Source organism: Octodon degus, unplaced genomic scaffold (assembly GCF_000260255.1).
Source record: "Octodon degus isolate 3935 unplaced genomic scaffold, OctDeg1.0 scaffold00280, whole genome shotgun sequence".
In the NCBI taxonomy this organism is placed as follows: Eukaryota; Metazoa; Chordata; class Mammalia; order Rodentia; family Octodontidae; genus Octodon; species Octodon degus.
In genome coordinates, this window is record NW_004524856.1 from 1,158,729 (window position 1) to 1,177,583 (window position 18,855).

The following is an 18,855-nucleotide window of genomic DNA, read 5'->3' on the forward strand; positions in this document are numbered from 1 at the left end:
TGTGTGTGTGTGTGTGGCCAGCTCAGCCCACCAGGGGTCGGGGCTGGCTGGCAGGTGGTGCTGGGGGATTGAACCGCAGTCCCTTGTGCTTTGCTAAGCTTGTTCTAAGTAGGTGCTTTAGACCACTGAGCCATCTCACCAGCCCTATAGTTACATTCTCTTAATGAATAGAAGGATTTGTTCTAATGGTGTTTGTAAATAGGATATTATGTCTGCATCTTGTACCGCAAATAACCACTAGGAAGAGAGTATGCAATTTGTTAATTATTGAAACTGTCATACCAATTTGATTTGAAACTATCTCATTGCTATTTGTCGCTCAATAAAATTATGAAAAAAAATACAACAGAATAAAAGGGTAAAAAAAATAAAATTGTTATTCTTTCTTCAGTTAAAGAAAAGAAAAGAACATTTCTAGGGCAATACCTGGAGCTTATTTTAATCGTCCTTTCTTTTCTTTTTGTTACTAGTACTGGGGATGGTACTCAGGGCCTAGCACATATTAGGCAAGCGTTCTACCACTCAGCTACATTGCTGGTTCTGTTTTATTTTTTACTTTATTTTAATTATTATTTTTTATTTTACATGGGTCTTTTGGGGGGAGGTGGAACTGGGGATTGAACTCAGGTCCTTGTGCTTGCCAGGGAAGCGCTTATTCCACTGAGCCATCTCCCCAGCCCCTTACACGGGTCTTGCTAAGTTATCCAGCCTGGCCTCACACTTGCAGTCCTCCTGCCCTAGTCTCCCTAGTAGCTGGGATTGCTATCTCACTCAGATTATCCTCCTTTAGATGATAATTTAGTCACACAACTAATAGGTGAGTACAGTTTCTATGTAAAATATTGCAGGTAAGCCCCAAGTAATCCTGTCTGACCCCCTCAATCCCAGCCCCTTGAACCTGATGAGACATTATAGTATAACGGCTAGGATCACAGTGCCCCTGCCACTTACCAACTGTGACTTAGAACAAGTTCCCTAAGCTTTCTGTTTCTGTCACCTGTACAATCAGGGTGATAACAACCTCATAATTACAACACACTCGGGGTATTGAGTGACTTCGTTCCAATAGTACACTTAGAACAATGCCTGGCACCTTGTTAAATCATCAATGCATGTGGACCATTCTGATCACCCCATTGGGCTCAGCCTGGAGATTTCAAGGGAATCCCTCATGCAGATGTTACCAGCACTCCTTCCACCATGCCAGCAAAGCAGGCCCAGTGACTGTCCTGCCCTCTGCACTCTTCAGGCCCCAGCCTGTAGCCCCAGCACTTAGTGAGAGCTTGAGTCCCAGTAGGATTCTGAGCTGAACAAAAAGGGATGGAGGAAGGGACAGGGCCCAGTCCTTGGGCCTCCCTGTGACTTGAGCCATCCCCCCCATCCTGGGGCCCTACCTGGGCCCCAGGGGACATCTGGCCTGGCTGAGCCTGCTCTTCTGATAGCTCAGTCTGGTTGCCATGCAGGGGATTTGGGAGCAGGGCTCCTGGGGGACATTCTGAGGACTATGAGGGAGAGGAAGAAGTGGCCCTTGTCCCTGGCAGACTGGCCCAGCAGACAGTTAGAGGGGCCCTCCTTCCTGTGAGGGTCTGGGGCCAGGGCTCAGATCTCTGAGCCTCCTATCTCCCCAAACCACAGCCGAGAGGTGTGAAAGAATGAAAAATAACAAGGGGAGGGGTGGCACAGAAGAGCCAGGTGCACATTTCACACCTTGACCACAGGTGGGGCCCGAAACAGCTTCATTCTGACTAACTTCCTCTTCAGGCTTCCCTGCTGACTATTCTGAAGGGAGAAGCAGGAGGGTACAGCCAGAACTCACATTTGGTCCTTGTTCTCCGCAAATGCTGGGCCTGGTTCTGACCTGTTCTGGGGCCCCTTGGAGTCTGGTTTTGACCTGCTCTGGGGGCCACTGGGAACTGGAAAGGACCAAATTAGAGGAGCAGACGAGGGCTCAGCTCAGCCCCATGACACAGGAAGTTTCCAAGGTATGTCAGCTGTGAAAGCTGGCAGAAGGCCGCCACAGACCTGCTATTCTGAGACTCAGGAGAGGTCAGTTCGGAAAGTTACTAGAGAGGAAGGAGATGGCTGCATGACGGCTGCCTTGCTGCACCACACACAAAATGTTTGCGGTCAGCGGAGTAACCCTCTCAAATAGATACTATCCTTATATCCATTTTGAGATAAAGAAACTGAAGCCCAGAGATGAAATGATTTGTCTAGGATCACCCAGCTAGGCAGCCAGAGGATGTGGCTAGCATTAGAGGACTCTCTCCCCAACCCAGTCAAAACCAGGGTTCTCCAGGCCTTCAGCCACTACCCTACCTACCCAGCCCACAAGGCACCATTGTCTGTCACAGTCTCCCCTGATATGCAAGGTTCCTGAGGGCCCTAAGTCTGTGGCCATAATCTCACTCTTTTAGCTTTTCAGTTGTGGTCCTGTTAAGCACTTAGCCCTGCACTAGGAGCCTTGAGTCTCAGTTATCTTGATTTATCTTGCAACAACCCTACTTAGGAAACCAGCTCAAAATGCTTCTGTGATTTGTCCAAAGTCCCACAGCTCAACAGAGGGGGACTCGGGCCTGGAGTATAGATAAGCTCAGCCTTGCTACTTTTGCATCACTGTCACACAGGTCACCCCAAGAACAGAAAAGCCCACCTAGTCTGTCAGGAGCTGATCCTGACGCTGGCTGCTGGGACTCAGCAAGGAAAGTTCTCCACATTCTTCCAAAGCTCCTGCTCTGACTTTCTTCTTTGTACCTTTCCTGGAAGCCAGGGAAGGTGGGGTTCATCATCATGAAGAGACTGGAGCCCAGGAAGGAGGCCAGGGACCCCTAGAGTTTAACATTTCACGCAGACCAATAATAGCCCAACATCTATTTGGAGGACTCACAGTGGATTGTCAGCTTCTGCCAGCATAACATATTTATGAAGCAATTAGTTTTTCTGTCATTTTTTTCATTAACTTTATTGAGAATCAATAATTACATATCATATTAAAAATTGTAGGCAAATATTGAAATGTGAAAGATATAAGATGTAGACAGTGAATTTTAGAGAAATATTCCTGAAAATGAATACATAGCATGAAATTAATAATAGATTGTACATTGTAAATAAATTATTTGCAAACTTAAATGAATATAACAATAAAAGTTGTCCAAAATAAAAATGAAGAAGAAAGAATCTATAGATCAGTCATAATAGTTCACTCTGTGTCAAAATCAAGAAACTTATATTTATATAATTAGAATTCTCGGGGCTGGAGAGATGGCTCAGTGGTCTAAAGCACCTACTTGAAACAAGCTTGGCAAAGCACAAGGACCACGGTTCAATCCTCGAGCACCACATGCCAGCCAGCCCCGCCCCCTGGTGGGCTGAGCTGGCCACACACACCCACACACAATAAATAAATGTAATAAATAAAAAAATAAATAAATATTTAAAAAAAAAAGAATTCTCAAAGTAGAAAAGGGTAGGCAATAAGTATTTAAAGATTTAAAATTTCTGAATTTAGCTGAACTTATAACACATTTCCAAGAAAAATGAACCTAAAGCAAAGGTCCTTTTTAATACCAAAATTGGATGAAGAACATAACTAGACTGAGTCCTTTAAAACTAGCCAATATAGGGGCCGGGGAGATGGTTCAGTGGAATAAGCACTTCCTGCAAGTGCAAGGGCCTGAGTTCAATCCCTGGTTCTGAAAAAAAAAAAAAAAAAAACTAGTCATTATAGTTTTTTGTGAACATCATTCTCCTTTGTAGAAATCTAGTGACCTCAAACCCCTTACAGAACAGCATGTAGAACCCGTGTCTCAGCTCCTGTCCCTTTTCCACCTCCATAGTCTGTGCTTTCTGAGTGCTACCTACATCCCAACTGGCCTGGTGTCAGAAATCCTCCCAGCCCCTCACCTTGCACTACTCCTCTAGACCCTCCGAACCCTCTGGACTAAACTCGGCAGGTGACAGGCTATTTCAAAGCAAAGTACTTCATCTGCCCACAGAAAGAGGAAAAGGACCTTGCTGCTGGGCAAGTCGTGTCAATAAGCTGGACCCAAATTCCAGACAGGAGCCTGGAGCCTTGGGCAGAGCATCCAACCGAAAACTGGACCGCAAGGCCATGGGCTAGCATCTGGGGAAGAGAAGTAATGAGGAAGCTGCTTGGAGGGGGCAGGTTAGGATCAGTCTTTCCACTCAGAAGGACAACAGGGCAACAAGGAGTGAGATGAGGGGGAGGGGAGCTGTGGGAAGGTGGAAGAGGAACTGTTCCATACTCTCAACCATGAGGTGCTTGATTAGGTGGACTAACACCGCCCAGTAGCTTTTCCTTAAAATCAGCACACCTCCCCAACTTCATTCTTTTTCTTCCCACCGAAACAAATACTGTTGTTAATTTGTGGTCTCTAGTCTTTGTCTTAAACTTTGAGAACAAACTTACGCCTGTATCCAAAACAATATGGTGTTGTCTTATGTGGTGGTTTCTAGAATTTACATAAGGAGTGTCAAATTGTACACAGTATTCTATAGCTTGCCTCATCCTTCTTGTGAGCAATGGCTTCTCTAGATGTATTCATGTTAAAAATTACACTTAATTTTATATTGAGCTGAGTGAATTATCAGTTTATCCATTTGAAAGAAACAGAAGGCAGGGTGAGGAGTACTAAGAGTCAGACAGCCGTGGGCTCAGCCCCCACACTCTCCCATACTTGTGTGTCTGATGAATCACCCAAGGGGACAGCCCGCCACTTCACAAGGGACTTAGGTACCTGGGATGAAGCAGTGTCAGAGAAAGGATCTAAAGCAACATCTAGTATATAGCAAGTTCATTCTTAATGGTTTCCTCTCCTTTCCCCTGCTGATTATTAGGGAAGGGTGATGGCAAAGAACTAGACAGATTTCAGGTGAAGGATTTCTTCAAAATATTTTAGTTTTTCAGGAAGGCTAATTTTGTGATGTAGTCTGTACAATCACATGAAGATTAACTCCAGTCCAGGACTGATGAGCACACCAGCAAACTTATTAAGCATTGACCAGGAGGAGGAGCAATTCTTGCCTCTGGCAGCAGGGCTGTCCCTTTCTTTCCACTGTGGCTTCCCCTTTAGATCTCCCCCTTAGAAGGACCTCCCCTCACCCAACCATGCTGTACCCTTCCCTATGGCCCAGTATTTCTGGTCCTAGGTTCACAGCAACCCCTCCAGATAGGCTTCACCCAGTCACAGGAATGCCTGAGCTAGGAACTCTGTGACCTGGGACTGGATAGGTCTTTAGATCTTCCAGCCTCTGGAAGAGGTTGTGCTGAAAACTGCATGAAACCCTCACTTCCTCTGTGCACTGCAGGTTCCCAACCACAAGCACCAAGGCAGAAGGGCAAGCAGCACACAACCCTAGCAACCAGAGCACCAGCACAACCATGGTCCATGAGGTAAGTGCTGCTGCCCAGCCCGGCCAGAGCACTGTTCAGAGGGGCTACTTCAGGGCACTAGGGACAGGCCAGGGCTAATCTAGAGCCTAGGGGGAACCAGGAGGTTGATTGGGAGAGTAGGTGGAGGCTATAGGTGCTGTGATAAGAGTGGTAGATAGGGAACTGGGAATTGAACAGCTTGGCCATTGACTACAGGCAAGTGTTCTCCCCTACTCTGGCTTGGGCACCTCACTTCTAAAATGGAGGGGTGCTGGGGTGGTAGAGGCTGAACCTCGATGACCTCTAAATCTCCCTTCAGCTCTGACTTGAAACTTTGGCTCTTTCATCTGGTTTGAACTGGCACTAGAGAGACCTGCAGCTTAAGGAGGGACTATGGGGAGAAAGAAAACCCCAGCTGGGCATAGTGGTGCACCTGTAGTCGCAGCTACTCAGGAGACTGACACAGAAGGAGCCAGAAGTTAAAAATCAGCCTGAAAAGCAGAGAGAGACCCTGTCTCAAGGAGGAGGAGGAAGTCTGGACCAGATAGTGAGGTCAAGGCCAGCCTGAACTACATAGTGAGACCCTGTCTCAAACAAACAGGAGGAAGAGGAGGAGGAGGAGGAGGAGGAGGAGGAGGAGGAGGAGGAAAAGAGAAGGAGAAGAGGAAAGGAGGAGGAAAAAGAAAAAAGGAGGAAGAAATAAGAAGCCTTCTAGAGTCCCCCCGTGGGCAGTGAAGTGGGCATGCAAGCCTCTGTGTAGGGGACAGGAAGCACAGGGCAGAAAGCACACATTTGGGGAAGGGGCACAGTGATTTGTGGACACGCTCCATGATGCCTCAAACAAGAGCTGAGGAGGGAAGGAAAGAGCCAGTGAGTGGGAGAGGAGACACCTGAGGAAGCAGGTGGCTGACCTAGGTGTGGCCAGGGCCAAGGCTAGCAATGCATGAAGGAAGAGCAAAGGGAGAGGAGGCAGCCAGGAGGGACCCGGCCCCAGAGGGAAGCTCTTCTTTCCACCCAGGATCCCCGGGCCTATGGGGTGGCCCAGAAGAAGGAGGAGACACAGACTTTGGAAAGGGAAGTCACCAGCCTGGAGCCCAGGCTGGGCAGATACAGATTAGGAATGGTGGCCCAGGGAGATAGGTGTGACAGTTACAGGATCTGTTCCAGACCTCAGGGCCTGTCTTACAGAGGAACTGCTCAGAGAAACTCTCATCAAAGTCACAAGCCACAACGTGGGGGGGAGAGCTTGACATAGCCCTGGCCTCCCTTGCCTCTTCCATCCCTCCTGCAGGTGAGTGAATGTCAAGTGCTAGATGTCTCAGACATTGCCGCCTTCCTGGAAAACTCCAGCTTTCCCTATGACTATGGAAAGAACGAGAGTGACTCCTGCTGTGCCTCCCCACCCTGCCCACAGGACTTCAGCCTCAACTTCGACCGGGCTTTCTCTCCAGCCCTCTACAGCCTCCTCTTCGTGCTGGGGCTCCTGGGCAATGGTGTCGTGGCGGCCGTGCTGCTGAGCCAGCGGGCCGCCCTGAGCAGCACCGACACATTCCTGTTTCACCTGGCTGTGGCTGACACACTCCTGGTGCTCACACTCCCATTCTGGGCAGTCAACGCTGCTGTCCAGTGGGTCTTTGGCTCTGGCCTCTGCAAAGTGGCAGGCGCCCTCTTCAACATCAACTTCTATGCAGGGTCCCTCCTGTTGGCCTGCATCAGCTTTGATCGCTACCTGAGCATAGTGCATGCCACCCAACTCTACCGCCGGGGGCCCCCGACCCGCGTGGCTCTTACTTGTGCAGTCGTCTGGGGGCTCTGCTTGCTCTTTGCCCTTCCAGACTTCATCTTCCTCTCAGCCTACCACGACAACCGCCTCAATGCCACCGTCTGCCTGCACAACTTCCCACAGTTTGGCCGCACAGCTCTGCGTGTGCTGCAGCTGGTGGCTGGTTTCCTGCTGCCCTTGCTGGTCATGACCTACTGCTATGCCCGCATCCTAGCTGTGCTGCTGATCTCCAGAGGCAGGCGGCGCCTGCGAGCCATGCGGCTAGTAGTGGTGGTAGTGGTGGCCTTTGCCCTCTGCTGGACCCCCTATCACCTAGTGACTATGGTGGACATCCTCATGGAACTGGAGGCACTGGCCCACAACTGTGCCCTACGAAGCCACATAGATGTGGCCAAGTCAGTCACTTCAGGCCTGGGTTATATGCACTGCTGCCTCAACCCGCTGCTCTACGCCTTTGTGGGGATCAAGTTCCGAGAGCGTCTGTGGACTCTGCTCACGCGTCTCGGCTGCCCTGCTCTGCAGGGGCAGCCGTCATCTGCCCGCCGAGACTCTTCCTGGTCGGAGACTACAGATGCCTCTTACTCAGGCTTGTGAGACTGGGATGGGGGTACCCTTCAGCCCATGCAGACTTGCCCCACATTACAGGCTCACTCCTTTTCTCACTGGGAGGCATGCTCCAGCTCTCTCCACAGCTCTGTCCCTGGAGCTCCTTGGCAGCTCCAGCACTGCCAGCTCTCCCAGAGAACTGCACCCCCTCAACCCTGGGGCTAAGCCAGTGCTACTCCCCAGCTTCCAAGCCCCTCCTGCCACTTCAGAGGTGGATGCCCAGAGCTCCAATGCCCTTCTAACTCAGCAACTAGAACTTGGCCTTTCCCATCTGCAGGAAGAAAGAGGCAAACAGTATAGACTGTCATCCTGTGAGGATGTGGCCTGGGTCACTAGCTCAGCAACAACAGTAGCAGCGGTTCCCCAGATCTCTGTATTTTCCCTCTTTTATTTTTCATGTCTAAAATCCTGCTTAACATTTTTCAATAAACAAAATAATCAGGACCAGGGTGGTTTAGTAGTCATCCTTACAGTCGGCCCTGACTGGACTTGGAAATGAACTTTCTGCTTCTTCTCACCTGGACCTGGAAGCCTTGGCCAGAGCTGATGATGGTAGTAATGCTGGCCTCTGCCCTCTGCTGGGTCCCCTCTCTATCCCATGGTGGTACTAGCAGATACCTTCATGGGCCAGGGCAGCAGCATGAGCTGTCAGACAGCTGGCTGTCCGGACACTATCTGGGCATAATTTGGGGAAGGCATCACTAGAGGTGGGTAAGACATAGGCCCTGAATCCCCAGGTCAGGCCAGCAGAGACTATGTGACAGTGTCACCAGCTAGTGTGCCTTCTTAACTGCACATAACATGGAAATCAGATGTGGACTAGTTCTTGAGCCTGTTGACAACCATCACTGTTGGTCACTCTTGTTCAGGGCCCTCTAAAGGGGATGGCCCCCAATATAGTACCAGCTTTCACCACGTTAATAATCAGCTGAAAGGGGATATGGAGATAGCTCAGTAGAATAAGCACTTGCCTGGCAAGTACAAGGGCCTGAGTTCAATCCCCATTTTCAAAAAAAAAAAAAAAAAAAAAGTATAATAATCAGCTGAAGGCCGGGGATATGGCTCAGCAACATAATCTCCTGCATGGTAAGCACAAGGTATCTCCCAGTACCAAAAAAAAATCAGCTGAAGATTCTTGCCCAGTTTGGATAGAAATCATGAACTGGTAAGTGCTGTTAGCAGCTCCAGGCTTTCAATACCAATAGGTCTTCCCTATTAGTGTTATAGCTCCAAGCTCTGAGTGCCAGCATCTCTTAGCGCTCAGCGCCCTAGCTCCTGGTAGCTCTCAGCCACCCCACTTAGTAGCCAACAGCTCGTATCCACTTACCAGCTCTCTAGAACTCTTGCAGCAGCTTCTGGCACCTCTCTGGGGCTCTTCCACAGACCTCTGCCAATCTTGGCTCTTCACTGCTCTCGTTTCTGGAGTTCTTCAGCAACCCCCTGGCTGCTAGGCATGCTCAGGGCTAAGAGCCCTTAGTGTTGCCAGCTATTAGTGCAAACCACTCAACACTCTCTGACAAAAAAAAAAATCACAAGTAGGCAGTAAGATCACCTGAGTAAAGTTTTATTGGGGCCTGTGCTCAGCACCGAGGAAAGTGCACAAGACAGTGTCACCTGGGCTGACCAAAGGTAGGTGAGGGAACAATGCTGAGGAGCTCATGTGGTCTCTTGCATGTCACTGACCTCTTTTGGGAAGTTTCAAGTAGGAGAAGGAGGCAAGGTCATTTGAAGGCAGCAGGGCAGAGTCATCTGGGATAGGTCTGTGTCCGAAGCCCATTGAAGCCAAGGCAAATATCTCCCATAGGACTGCTGGGTGTCTGGGGCAGCCTTTGCTGCCATGGTGACACCTTGGGTGAACTGTAGGAGAAGCTGCTGTTTGACTGTCAGCTCCCTGGAGTCATGACTGCAGCTGCTTTGAGTTTTCAGGAGGCAGGAGTGCTGAACATGGCGCAACAGGATTTGGAGATTTTAAGGATAATGGCTGTGCTAAGTCCATCTGCAATTTTTGTCCTGTTACATATGGTCCTCCAGCCACTCCTGAGAGGCAGCAGCAGCAGCACCTCATTAGCCCTGAGTGGGGAAGGGGCATCTCAGTTGGACAAGCCTTGGGCTCCAAAGTAAGCCAAGGCCTGGGGAGGGGGGCTTGAGGCAGTTTTAGAGAGCAGGAAGACACTGAAGCTAGTTGTTCCTGGCCACCCTAGAGGAAGCGGTGGGGGGGGGGGGATATGATAGCCACTGCCATAAAAGGGAAAGAATAGAGTTGGCTCTCATTTTCCTACCTCCGTAGGAAATAGCAGTACCAAACAGTCTGTGACACAAGACAAAGGAACGGAACATAGTAAATCCAGGACTCAGAGCATGAAGGCCGAAGCCTTCCTGGAAACTTAAAGCCAAGTGGTATTTCTGAAGGTAAAGAGAAAAGGAGTATTCTGAGGCATCAAGGAGGGCAGTAGCAAAAAAAAAAAAAAAAAAAAATTAAAGGATGCAACACCCAATCATTACAACCATCAATTTGAAAAAAAAAAAAAAAAGGGCAGTAGAAAGGATGACAAGGCTAAAATCAATTTGTGTATGTGTGTGGTACTAGGCAGTGGACCCAGAGTCTTCACACCGCTACATCCCCAGCTTTTGTTTATTTTTGACAGGGTCTTGCTAAGTTGCCCAGGCTGGGCTCAAACGTGCAAGCCTCTTGTTTCAGCCTCTCAGGGTACTGGGACTACAGGTGTGTGCAAACCATTCTTGGCTTGTCTTTTTGAGATGGGGTCCTGCTATGCAGTTCAGGCTGATCTCAAACTCACAAAGATCCTCCTGCCTCAGCCTCCTGAGTGCTGTGATTACCAGTGTGCACCATGCCCAGCTTCTTGGCTTCTTATGGGGGAATTGTAAGTGGTACCAAGTGGCTACAGCTAAGTCTTTAGGTAGAGGCAAAGTTGAAAATAAGACCAAGAGGTAAACTGGAATCATAAACCAGTCCAAAGGCCGTATGTCATTCAGTAATGTGAGAGCTGATGGTTCTTACTAGGGAAATGGCAGTGGGCCTGAAAAGCAACAAAGCCTTGACTTGCCAGCAGTCACCAAGTAGCACACAGTCCAGCAAGTGGGCTATACAGAGCATTTTCCATGGCTACTTCTGAGGTTGCAGTGAGTGGAGGAAATAACTGGAGCTAAGGTAGAGTGTGAAAGTGCAGACCTAGGCAGGGAGATAGCTCAGCAGCATAAGTGCCTGCCTGGCAAGGTCCTGAGTTCAATCCCTGGTACAAAAAAAAAAAAAAAAAAAGACAAGAAAGTGCAGACCTATGGTGCTGTCAACTCTCTCCATCATGAAGTCACATGACCTAGTTTGACAGGGTAGCTGAGCCCTTGCTGAAACTGCAGTTATGGCTATAGCTGAGGAAGGTCTTTCTAATCCTACATATACACATCTCTAATCTTATCTAGCCTCAGAGTTACAGGCTTTTCTGCAAAAAAAAATTGTCAGAATAATAGAACCTGACTATAAAACATAATAATGCTAGACTAGTAAAGATATTTGTGGCAGGCCCAAACATGGGGCCTCCCCACCAGCCACACTCCAATACCCACAACTTGAGAATAGGTTAACTTACATGGAGAGGAAACTGTGCTTCCTAATTAGCTGACTTTAAGATTCTCTGTTGAGCTGGACATGGTGGTACACACTGGTAATCTCAGCATTCAGGATGTTAAAACAGGAGGATTGCCATAAGTTTGAGGCCATCCTGGGCTACATAGTGAGTTTAAGGCCAGTCTAGATTACCCATTAGAGCCTGTCTCAAACAACAAAACAAGCACATACACACAAAACAAATTCCCCTGGATTATCTATGTGGATTTAATGTGATCATAAGGGTCTTTAAGGGTGAAAGAGAGAGGTAAAGGGCAGAGCAGAGAAAGAGATGCTGCTGCTCCTGGCTTTGAAGATGGAAGAAGGGGCCATGAACCAAGGTATGTGGGTGGCCTGGAAAAGACAGGGAAATGGATTTACCCACAGAGCACCCAGAACGGAATACAACCCTGTCAACACCTTGATTGTAGGCCAAGGTAACTACTCTCAGAATTTTGATCTCCACAACTGTACTGTAATATGTTCGTGTTGTTTTAAGCTACTAGGTTTATGGAACTTTGTTGTGGCAGCCAGAGGAAACTAATACAGTGCCAGTACCAGTCCACATCCTGGATATCACTGCTTGAAGCCCTTATGGGCAGTCACACAAGTAGGAGAAAAGGCGTAAGTAGACTTTGCTAATAAGTGAGATGCAAAAACACATATTTTATTTATTTTGTTTTCTGAACAAGTACAGAATTCATACAGTTTCACTCACTGTCATCAGCAGCTAAGTCTCTGAAACACATGTGCCTTACAGGTAGGCAGGTGGAACATACCGTGACTACTCTGGCTTTGAAGTGCCGACTTTAAAACTTATGCTTTTCAGTGTTATTTTCATCCTCTCAACCCACCACTCTCAAAAACTCACTTTACTTCTGTATTTTGTTCCATATGTTAAAATTATGCAGTACAAGTAAGACCAAAGCTGGACCCAAAGGCCTTCAGGGTATTCTCAAGGGTACAATAAAACCTTTGGTAAAAACAATTATCATTAATAAAATTAATCTAAAAATACATATAAACTCTAATATTAATAACTTCTAATATTAATAACTTCTAATATTAATAACTTCTCCAAATGTTTCTAGGACTTCTTGTCAGTAAAGGGCTCAGCCAACAGAAATGTACTCTGGGGCTGGGGATGCCGCTCAGTAGCTGAAGTCCTGAGTTCAATCTCCGGTACAATAAATATATAAAACAAATACATACATACATACATACATAAGTAAAACAAAAAAGAGTGAAAGTAATTATTTTAATGTGGCAGAAACATACTCTCAGGCAGCCTTAACAATTTTTCTTTTGTTTGCTGGCAGCGTAATCCCGGCTAAGCTTTCGCATTACTTCGCTATGATTAAGACCCGTTTCCAGGAACACTGTCCTATAATTCTCTTGCACGTATTTGCTAAATGGTCTCACATGAGGCTGAATGGGGGTTCCATCTTTCCGAGTGAGCGGCAGCAAAACCAGAGGGCCCTGGCACAAACTGCAGACGAAGTACTTGGTGTTTAATGATCTGGTGTAGCGGCCAATCCTAGGGAGGAAAAGGACACCACATAACACACAAATCAGTCACCACAGTATCAGCTCTGAGACATTGGTCTTGGGCCCAAAGTGAGAATTTTTGTGAGTGCTGAGTGGGACTCTGAGCAGCAGCAGGGGTCAGGCTGGCTCAAATTAATAAACAGAACATAGAAATAGGGAGGTTATATGCATAATCCCTATAATCCCATCACTTTGGGAGGCTGAGGCAAGAGAATCACAAATTTGAGCCCAGCTTGCAATTTAGCACCTTAGTGAGCCTCCATCTCAAATTAAATGGAAAAAGAGTTGAGTATATAGTTCATTGTGAAGTCCTTATGTGCAATCTCCAGTACCCCCCACCCAAAAAACAAAGACATACGGAAGTCTACTTCGCAAGTCAAGTAGCCTTTGACTTATTCCTACAATGACCAAAGAACCATTTGGAGACTGAAACAAAAAGGTAACTGGAAAAAGTCTGAGAAAAAGTCTTACCTGGCTTTGCACTGTTTGCATTCATAATAAACCTTATAGTTAATATCAAAATTATGACATCGGGTCACCAAGGGCACCTCCGGGTGTATCCAGTTGGCCTTGCGAGTGAAATACTTCCACACAGCTCCATGAGATACCTTACTGCCACCAATTATCCAGGCAGCTGCATGGCATAGTTCATGGATCAGAGTGTCTCGGAGTCGGTCTTTGAAGAGAAAGGAAAAGAAATGGTGAGCACTAAAACTGATTCTGGTCTGCTACCTAACAACCCTTTGCCTCTCATGCTCAGCAGGCACAAGGCAGCTTACAGAAGTATAAACAGGCAGGCAGCCATAAGTGTCATCTCAGAATTTTGGTTTGGTTTTTTTTTTAATTTTTTTTAACTATTTTCTTTTTTGGTACCAGGAATCAAACTCTGGGCCTCGCACTTGCTAGACAGGCACTAAGCCACTGAGCTATATCCCTGGCCCTTCCCAGAATTCTGAAAGTGAAACTTCTGACTACATCAACCCAGTTTTATTCATGGAAGACAGCCTTAGGTGAGCAGGTCTTTTCCGAGCATCTCAAGCATGTTCATCTCTTTATGGGACACTGCCAGAAATCTACCTGGACAAGACTTGGTTTGTGCCCTTAGAAGTGGACACAGATGTGTGGTAGGGCAATCACTAGGGCTATGGGATTTGGGCAGAAGTACTGTGGTGAGATAAGGATCTGAGCTGGGCCTTTTACAACTGACTGGATTTGCATAATTTGAAAGGCCACTGTGAAGCAGGTGGAGAAATGGGAGCAAGGGTTGAGGCCAGGGAAGCATGTGGTACAGTGTGAAGGGCCTAGTTGGACATGAGTTAACATGGAGCAGTGAGAGACAAAGGCAGCTGAGTGGAGCGGAGGGAAATTATGCTAGCCTAAGCAGCCAGGGCCCAGGCACTGAACAGCCCTAGAAAATCAACACAGGGGTGCACAGAAGCCTCGGTGCAGCAGGGAGAAGTAGGGGGGTGAGCACCCAAATCTAGGCGAAAGTGAAGATGGAGAAAATGATGAGAGACAAGTCACTGTGAAGGGAGACTTGGTAATTGAATAGACAGATATAGGGGACCTTGAACCTCAACTAATGAGAGAATAGAGATGCTGCCTCTTGCAAGGCGAAAACAAAGACAGAAAGGTAGGCCTGTAGGAGTCCCAGGAATGGTAGACCTCTCCAAGTAATTTTCTCTAAGCAATACAGAGTAGGCCTGTCCACCTGGGGAGGTCAATTCAAACAGTGACACAGGCTTCTAGCTAGGAGTCTCTGAACAAGTCCTGGTGTCAGAGGAAAGGGGCATGGAGACACCATCGCCTTGTTCCTGCCATCACCTGCAGAGTCACATATTTTCACAGAAATCTCGATCTTGGCACAGGGCTTCCTCTCTGGATGAAGTCCCTCACTAGTAAAACATAAGCCAGCTGTTTTCTGTAGTTTTTTGTTCCAGATGATTTCCATTTTCTCGGGTAGCTGAGAATGAAAAGCAAACAGAAGGAATCAGACAGCAGTTCTAAACGATTCAGAAAATACTAACCCAAAGGTTTCTTCCCTGTAATAAAAACAGAAACTTTCTTCCTGGGGTTCTTGGCTCATAGCAAGCTGGGGGGAAATCTACTCAAAGGGCACACAAATCTAAGCATTCTGGGAAAAATAAAAACCAAGCAGAAGTCTGGATAAAGACAACTAATAGGCAGTTATGACACAAGGAAAACTGCTGAGACAAGGTGAATTAGGTCTTGTGCTATCCTGCATGGAGACAAGGCAGGCAGAATAGTACAGGCCACCTTGGAGGGTCAGCTGGAACCCCATGTGTTATGTAGTGAAGAAGAAATGAAAATGCAACTCAGAACACTTCCGGTTCTGCTCATTAGATTTAACACCACCGTCCCCAGGAAGGACACCAAAGGCCAGAGAGCCTTTAGGAAAGAGACCTTCCCTCTGGAAAGTCTTGGCACTAGAGGTAATAACTTTTGAAAATCCCAGTATGCTAGCACTAAAGATGGCACTCACTGGTAGAGTGCTTGCTTAGCATGAGAGCTTGTTCTTTGATCCCTAGCCCTACAAAAACAAAACACCAGAATGAGGAATGACTAACAGGTCTCTGCCTCCAAATTCTCTCCAACCCAATCACTGCTCTCAAATTTTTCTTCAGCAGCCACTCCAGCTCACACCACAGCCCTGTGCTTTACAATTTAAATTTAACCTCTTGGGCTGGGGAGATAGCTCAGTGGTCTAAGCACCTGCCTGGCAAGTACAAAGACCCTGGTTTGATCCTTGGCCCCACATGCTGTGGTAGCCCCGGATCCCCAGGTGCACCGTGCAGCCCCAAAACTGGGCATGGTGGCACATGCCTATAATCTCAGCGCTGGGGAGCCTGAGGGAAGAAGATCACTATGAGCCCAAGCTGCATAGTGAGACCCTGTACTAAATAAATAAATAAATAAATAATTTTTTTAATTTAAAAAATAAAAATAAATTTAACCTCCTACAACCTGATGCCCATAACCTGGTCCTACCCTATTGAGAAATCATAAGAACTATAATAGCATAGGCCCTGTTCTAGGCACTTTCTGTATATTAACTTTTGTAGGTTCAATAGTCTTTCTTAGTAGTAAGCACAACTGGCCCTCCGTATCCATGAGTTCCACACATCTACAGCTTCAACCAACCACATATCAAAAATACTTTTTAAAAACTGCAATGGTGCTGAACATGTACTGATTTCCCCCTTCTCCTCATTCCCTAAACAAAATAGTGTAACAACTACTTACATGGTATGTATGTTATATTAGATATTATATAAGTAGGGGCTGGAGAGATGGCTCAGTGGTCTAAAGCACCTACTTGGAACAAGCTTAGCAAAGCACAGGGATCACGGTTCGATCCCCCAGCACCACATGCCAGCCAACCCTGCCCCCTGGTGGGCTGAGCTGGCCACACACACACACACACACACACACACACACAAATAAATTAATTAATTTTAAAAAACATTAAAAAAAGATATTATATAAGTAATACAGAGATGATTTCATGTGAATAACAGATTTGGGTGTGGTGGTGCACACCTGTAATCCCAGCACTCAGGAGGCTGAGGCAGGAGGATCCAATGTAAGTTCAAGGCCAACCTGGATTACATAGCAAAATCCTGCCTCAAAAAAAAAAAATCAATTTCTTTCATAGTTTCTGGGGTTTGTGTCATTCTTGGAAAAGCCTCAAAGGGAAGATATGACTAGATCATATGCAAATATTACACATGAGTATCTGCAGATTTTGGCATTTATTGGGGAGTTTTGGAACCAGTCTCCCATGGATAAGGGGGGATGACTGTACTGGTAGTGCCCCATTTTATAGACATAGAAACAGGCATACTGAGGTTAAGTAACTTCCCCAAGCTTACACTGCTCTTTTCAGTCTGAGTAGTTGAGCCTCAACACTCCAAAAAGAGCTTCACTTCCACCAAGCCATCCCGCCTCGTCACCACTCTGTCTCTCAATCATTTCTCCCCCCACTGATCTCCCCTGGTAATAACCATCTGTCCCATAGATTATAACTCATGAACATTATTTCCTTCAAATATGCACATCTTATCTCCCCACCTAAATGGACACTTCTCAAGGGCAGTAGTATACTCAGCTAGCATACTCCCTGCCCTATAAGAGTGCCATCATACAGCAGGTGCTCAATAAATTCTAATGCATCCATTCTACCTTTTGATCGAAGACAGAGTTGTTAAGAAGCCTGTAGATTCTCTGAACCAGTTCATCCCTATTTCTCTTGAAATTCCTTCCTGAATACCGTTTTGATTTTTCAATGTCAAGGAAGAAACAGTCGGGTATTTGACATCTCGTTCTCCTGCAAAGGTAAATACGATTGCGTTCCATGTAGCTGAAGAAACAGAAGAAATGCGTTAAAGATCAAGCCAAGAGCAGCTGCACACTTGCTACTGTTGCTTGCTTGCTTCCTTCCTTAGATGAGGGCACTTCTCTGGCTAGCCTACCTTTCATAGCCTTTTGGTTTCCACCCTAGGGCAACCAGTTCCCATACCTAGCTGCAGCCTCTTCACTAGTCCTGAATTTACAATTGCCCAAAGCAAATTTCCAACTAACAAGAGTATAGCATATGCAACTGCCTCACTTCTACTATAACTGGCTGAAGACCTCACAGGCATCTTTAACTCATTTTTCTCCCTCATTCCATGTAGAACTGGGGATAGAGATCTTCATCCCAATGGTTCTCCCATTCAGCCCTCCTTCTCAACTTGGGTCTCCTCTTCATCCAATTACACACACTCTTCTCCCATTTGTTTCCTATACCAGTGGTGGCAAACCTATGTCACACATGCTGCAGCAGACTGTATCACTGACAGCTTGAAAAGGTTCACCATCCCTGTCCTAAGCCATATTCCAATTAACATTCCCCTCTTCTTTTCATTGAGTACTTGACCTGACATTCAAGACCTGAGCAACTCAAACATTCCTTGGACATGAATTGTGATTTCCCACACTCATGCCTCAGCCTAAGCTCTTCCCATGGTGATCTCATCTCCACCTCTCCAGAGAACCATCATTTGTGTGTGTTATCACCTGTAAATAATCCCAGGGGAGGCTGAGGCAGGAGGAGCACTGCAAGTTTTAAGGCCAGCCTGGGCTACAAAATGAGTTCAAGACCAGCCTGAAATGTGTAGTGAAATCTTGTCTCAAAAAGACAAAAAAGGTCTTTTTTTTGCATTTCCATATTTAATCCTCACAACGATCCTTCAAAAACGCCACTACTGTTTTTATCATCTCTATCTTATAGAGATAGAGGAAATCAGTGGTCAGAGGTAACTTGCCCAAAGGCCACAGATAATGCATTTTCTGGCTCAATATCAGGATCCTTCCATTAAATCACAACTGCTGACCAACTTTTGATGCCTAATTCAAGTGGCACAAATAATAGTGCTGAGCACATAAAGGACTCATGCATGTAGTGACTATTTATTTAAACTGAAATGTTTTTATATTGGCTAGAACAATTCACATGTCCAGACAAGTGAAGAAGCAAATGCAGAGAGCTTCTGACTGACTACAGGACTCCTGAGACTGAGATTTTGCCAGGATATTTATGCACAATTAAACTGCAAACTAAACCTTATGTGAGGAGGTTGGGGTGGGGGCGTCAGAAAGTACCAGACAAGGCAAGGGAAGATAATGCAAGGGTCTTTTTCTGCCAAAGTTGCATATGTATGATGCAAAAAATTTCTGCCTCCAGTTACCTAGTTTTGAGAACAAATTTGCATCAGAAAAGGTGGCAGAGGGGCAACTCACTTTCTGGGCCCACTTTTGTCTCTCAGATGGAAGCTTTCTCTCTCCCAATAAATTCGAGGAGAGAGGAGAGAGGAGAGAGGAGAGAGGAGAGAGGAGAGA

General features: G+C 46.6%; 2 protein-coding genes across 2 annotated transcripts in view; one reads left to right on the plus strand and one right to left on the minus strand.

The window, feature by feature from the left end:
• Positions 1 to 5,342: 5,342 nt before the first annotated feature.
• On the plus strand, positions 5,343 to 8,171 carry Cxcr3 (C-X-C motif chemokine receptor 3). Its single transcript, XM_023707108.1, has 2 exons — positions 5,343 to 5,416; positions 6,687 to 8,171. Exons 1-2 carry the CDS (start codon positions 5,405 to 5,407, stop codon positions 7,770 to 7,772), a joined length of 1,098 nt encoding a protein of 365 aa, XP_023562876.1. The 5' UTR covers positions 5,343 to 5,404; the 3' UTR covers positions 7,773 to 8,171.
• Positions 8,172 to 12,624: 4,453 nt separating this feature from the next.
• The window catches only part of Gcna (germ cell nuclear acidic peptidase), a 14,176-nt gene continuing 7,945 nt past the window's right edge, over positions 12,625 to 18,855 (minus strand). The window contains exons 6-9 of the mRNA XM_023707120.1: positions 17,158 to 17,335; positions 14,779 to 14,917; positions 13,426 to 13,630; positions 12,625 to 12,943 (exon numbers count right to left, since the gene is read on the minus strand). Of these exons, the coding sequence (XP_023562888.1) occupies positions 12,697 to 12,943; positions 13,426 to 13,630; positions 14,779 to 14,917; positions 17,158 to 17,335 (769 nt within the window). The 3' untranslated portion in view covers positions 12,625 to 12,696. The remainder of the gene's footprint in view (positions 12,944 to 13,425; positions 13,631 to 14,778; positions 14,918 to 17,157; positions 17,336 to 18,855) is intronic.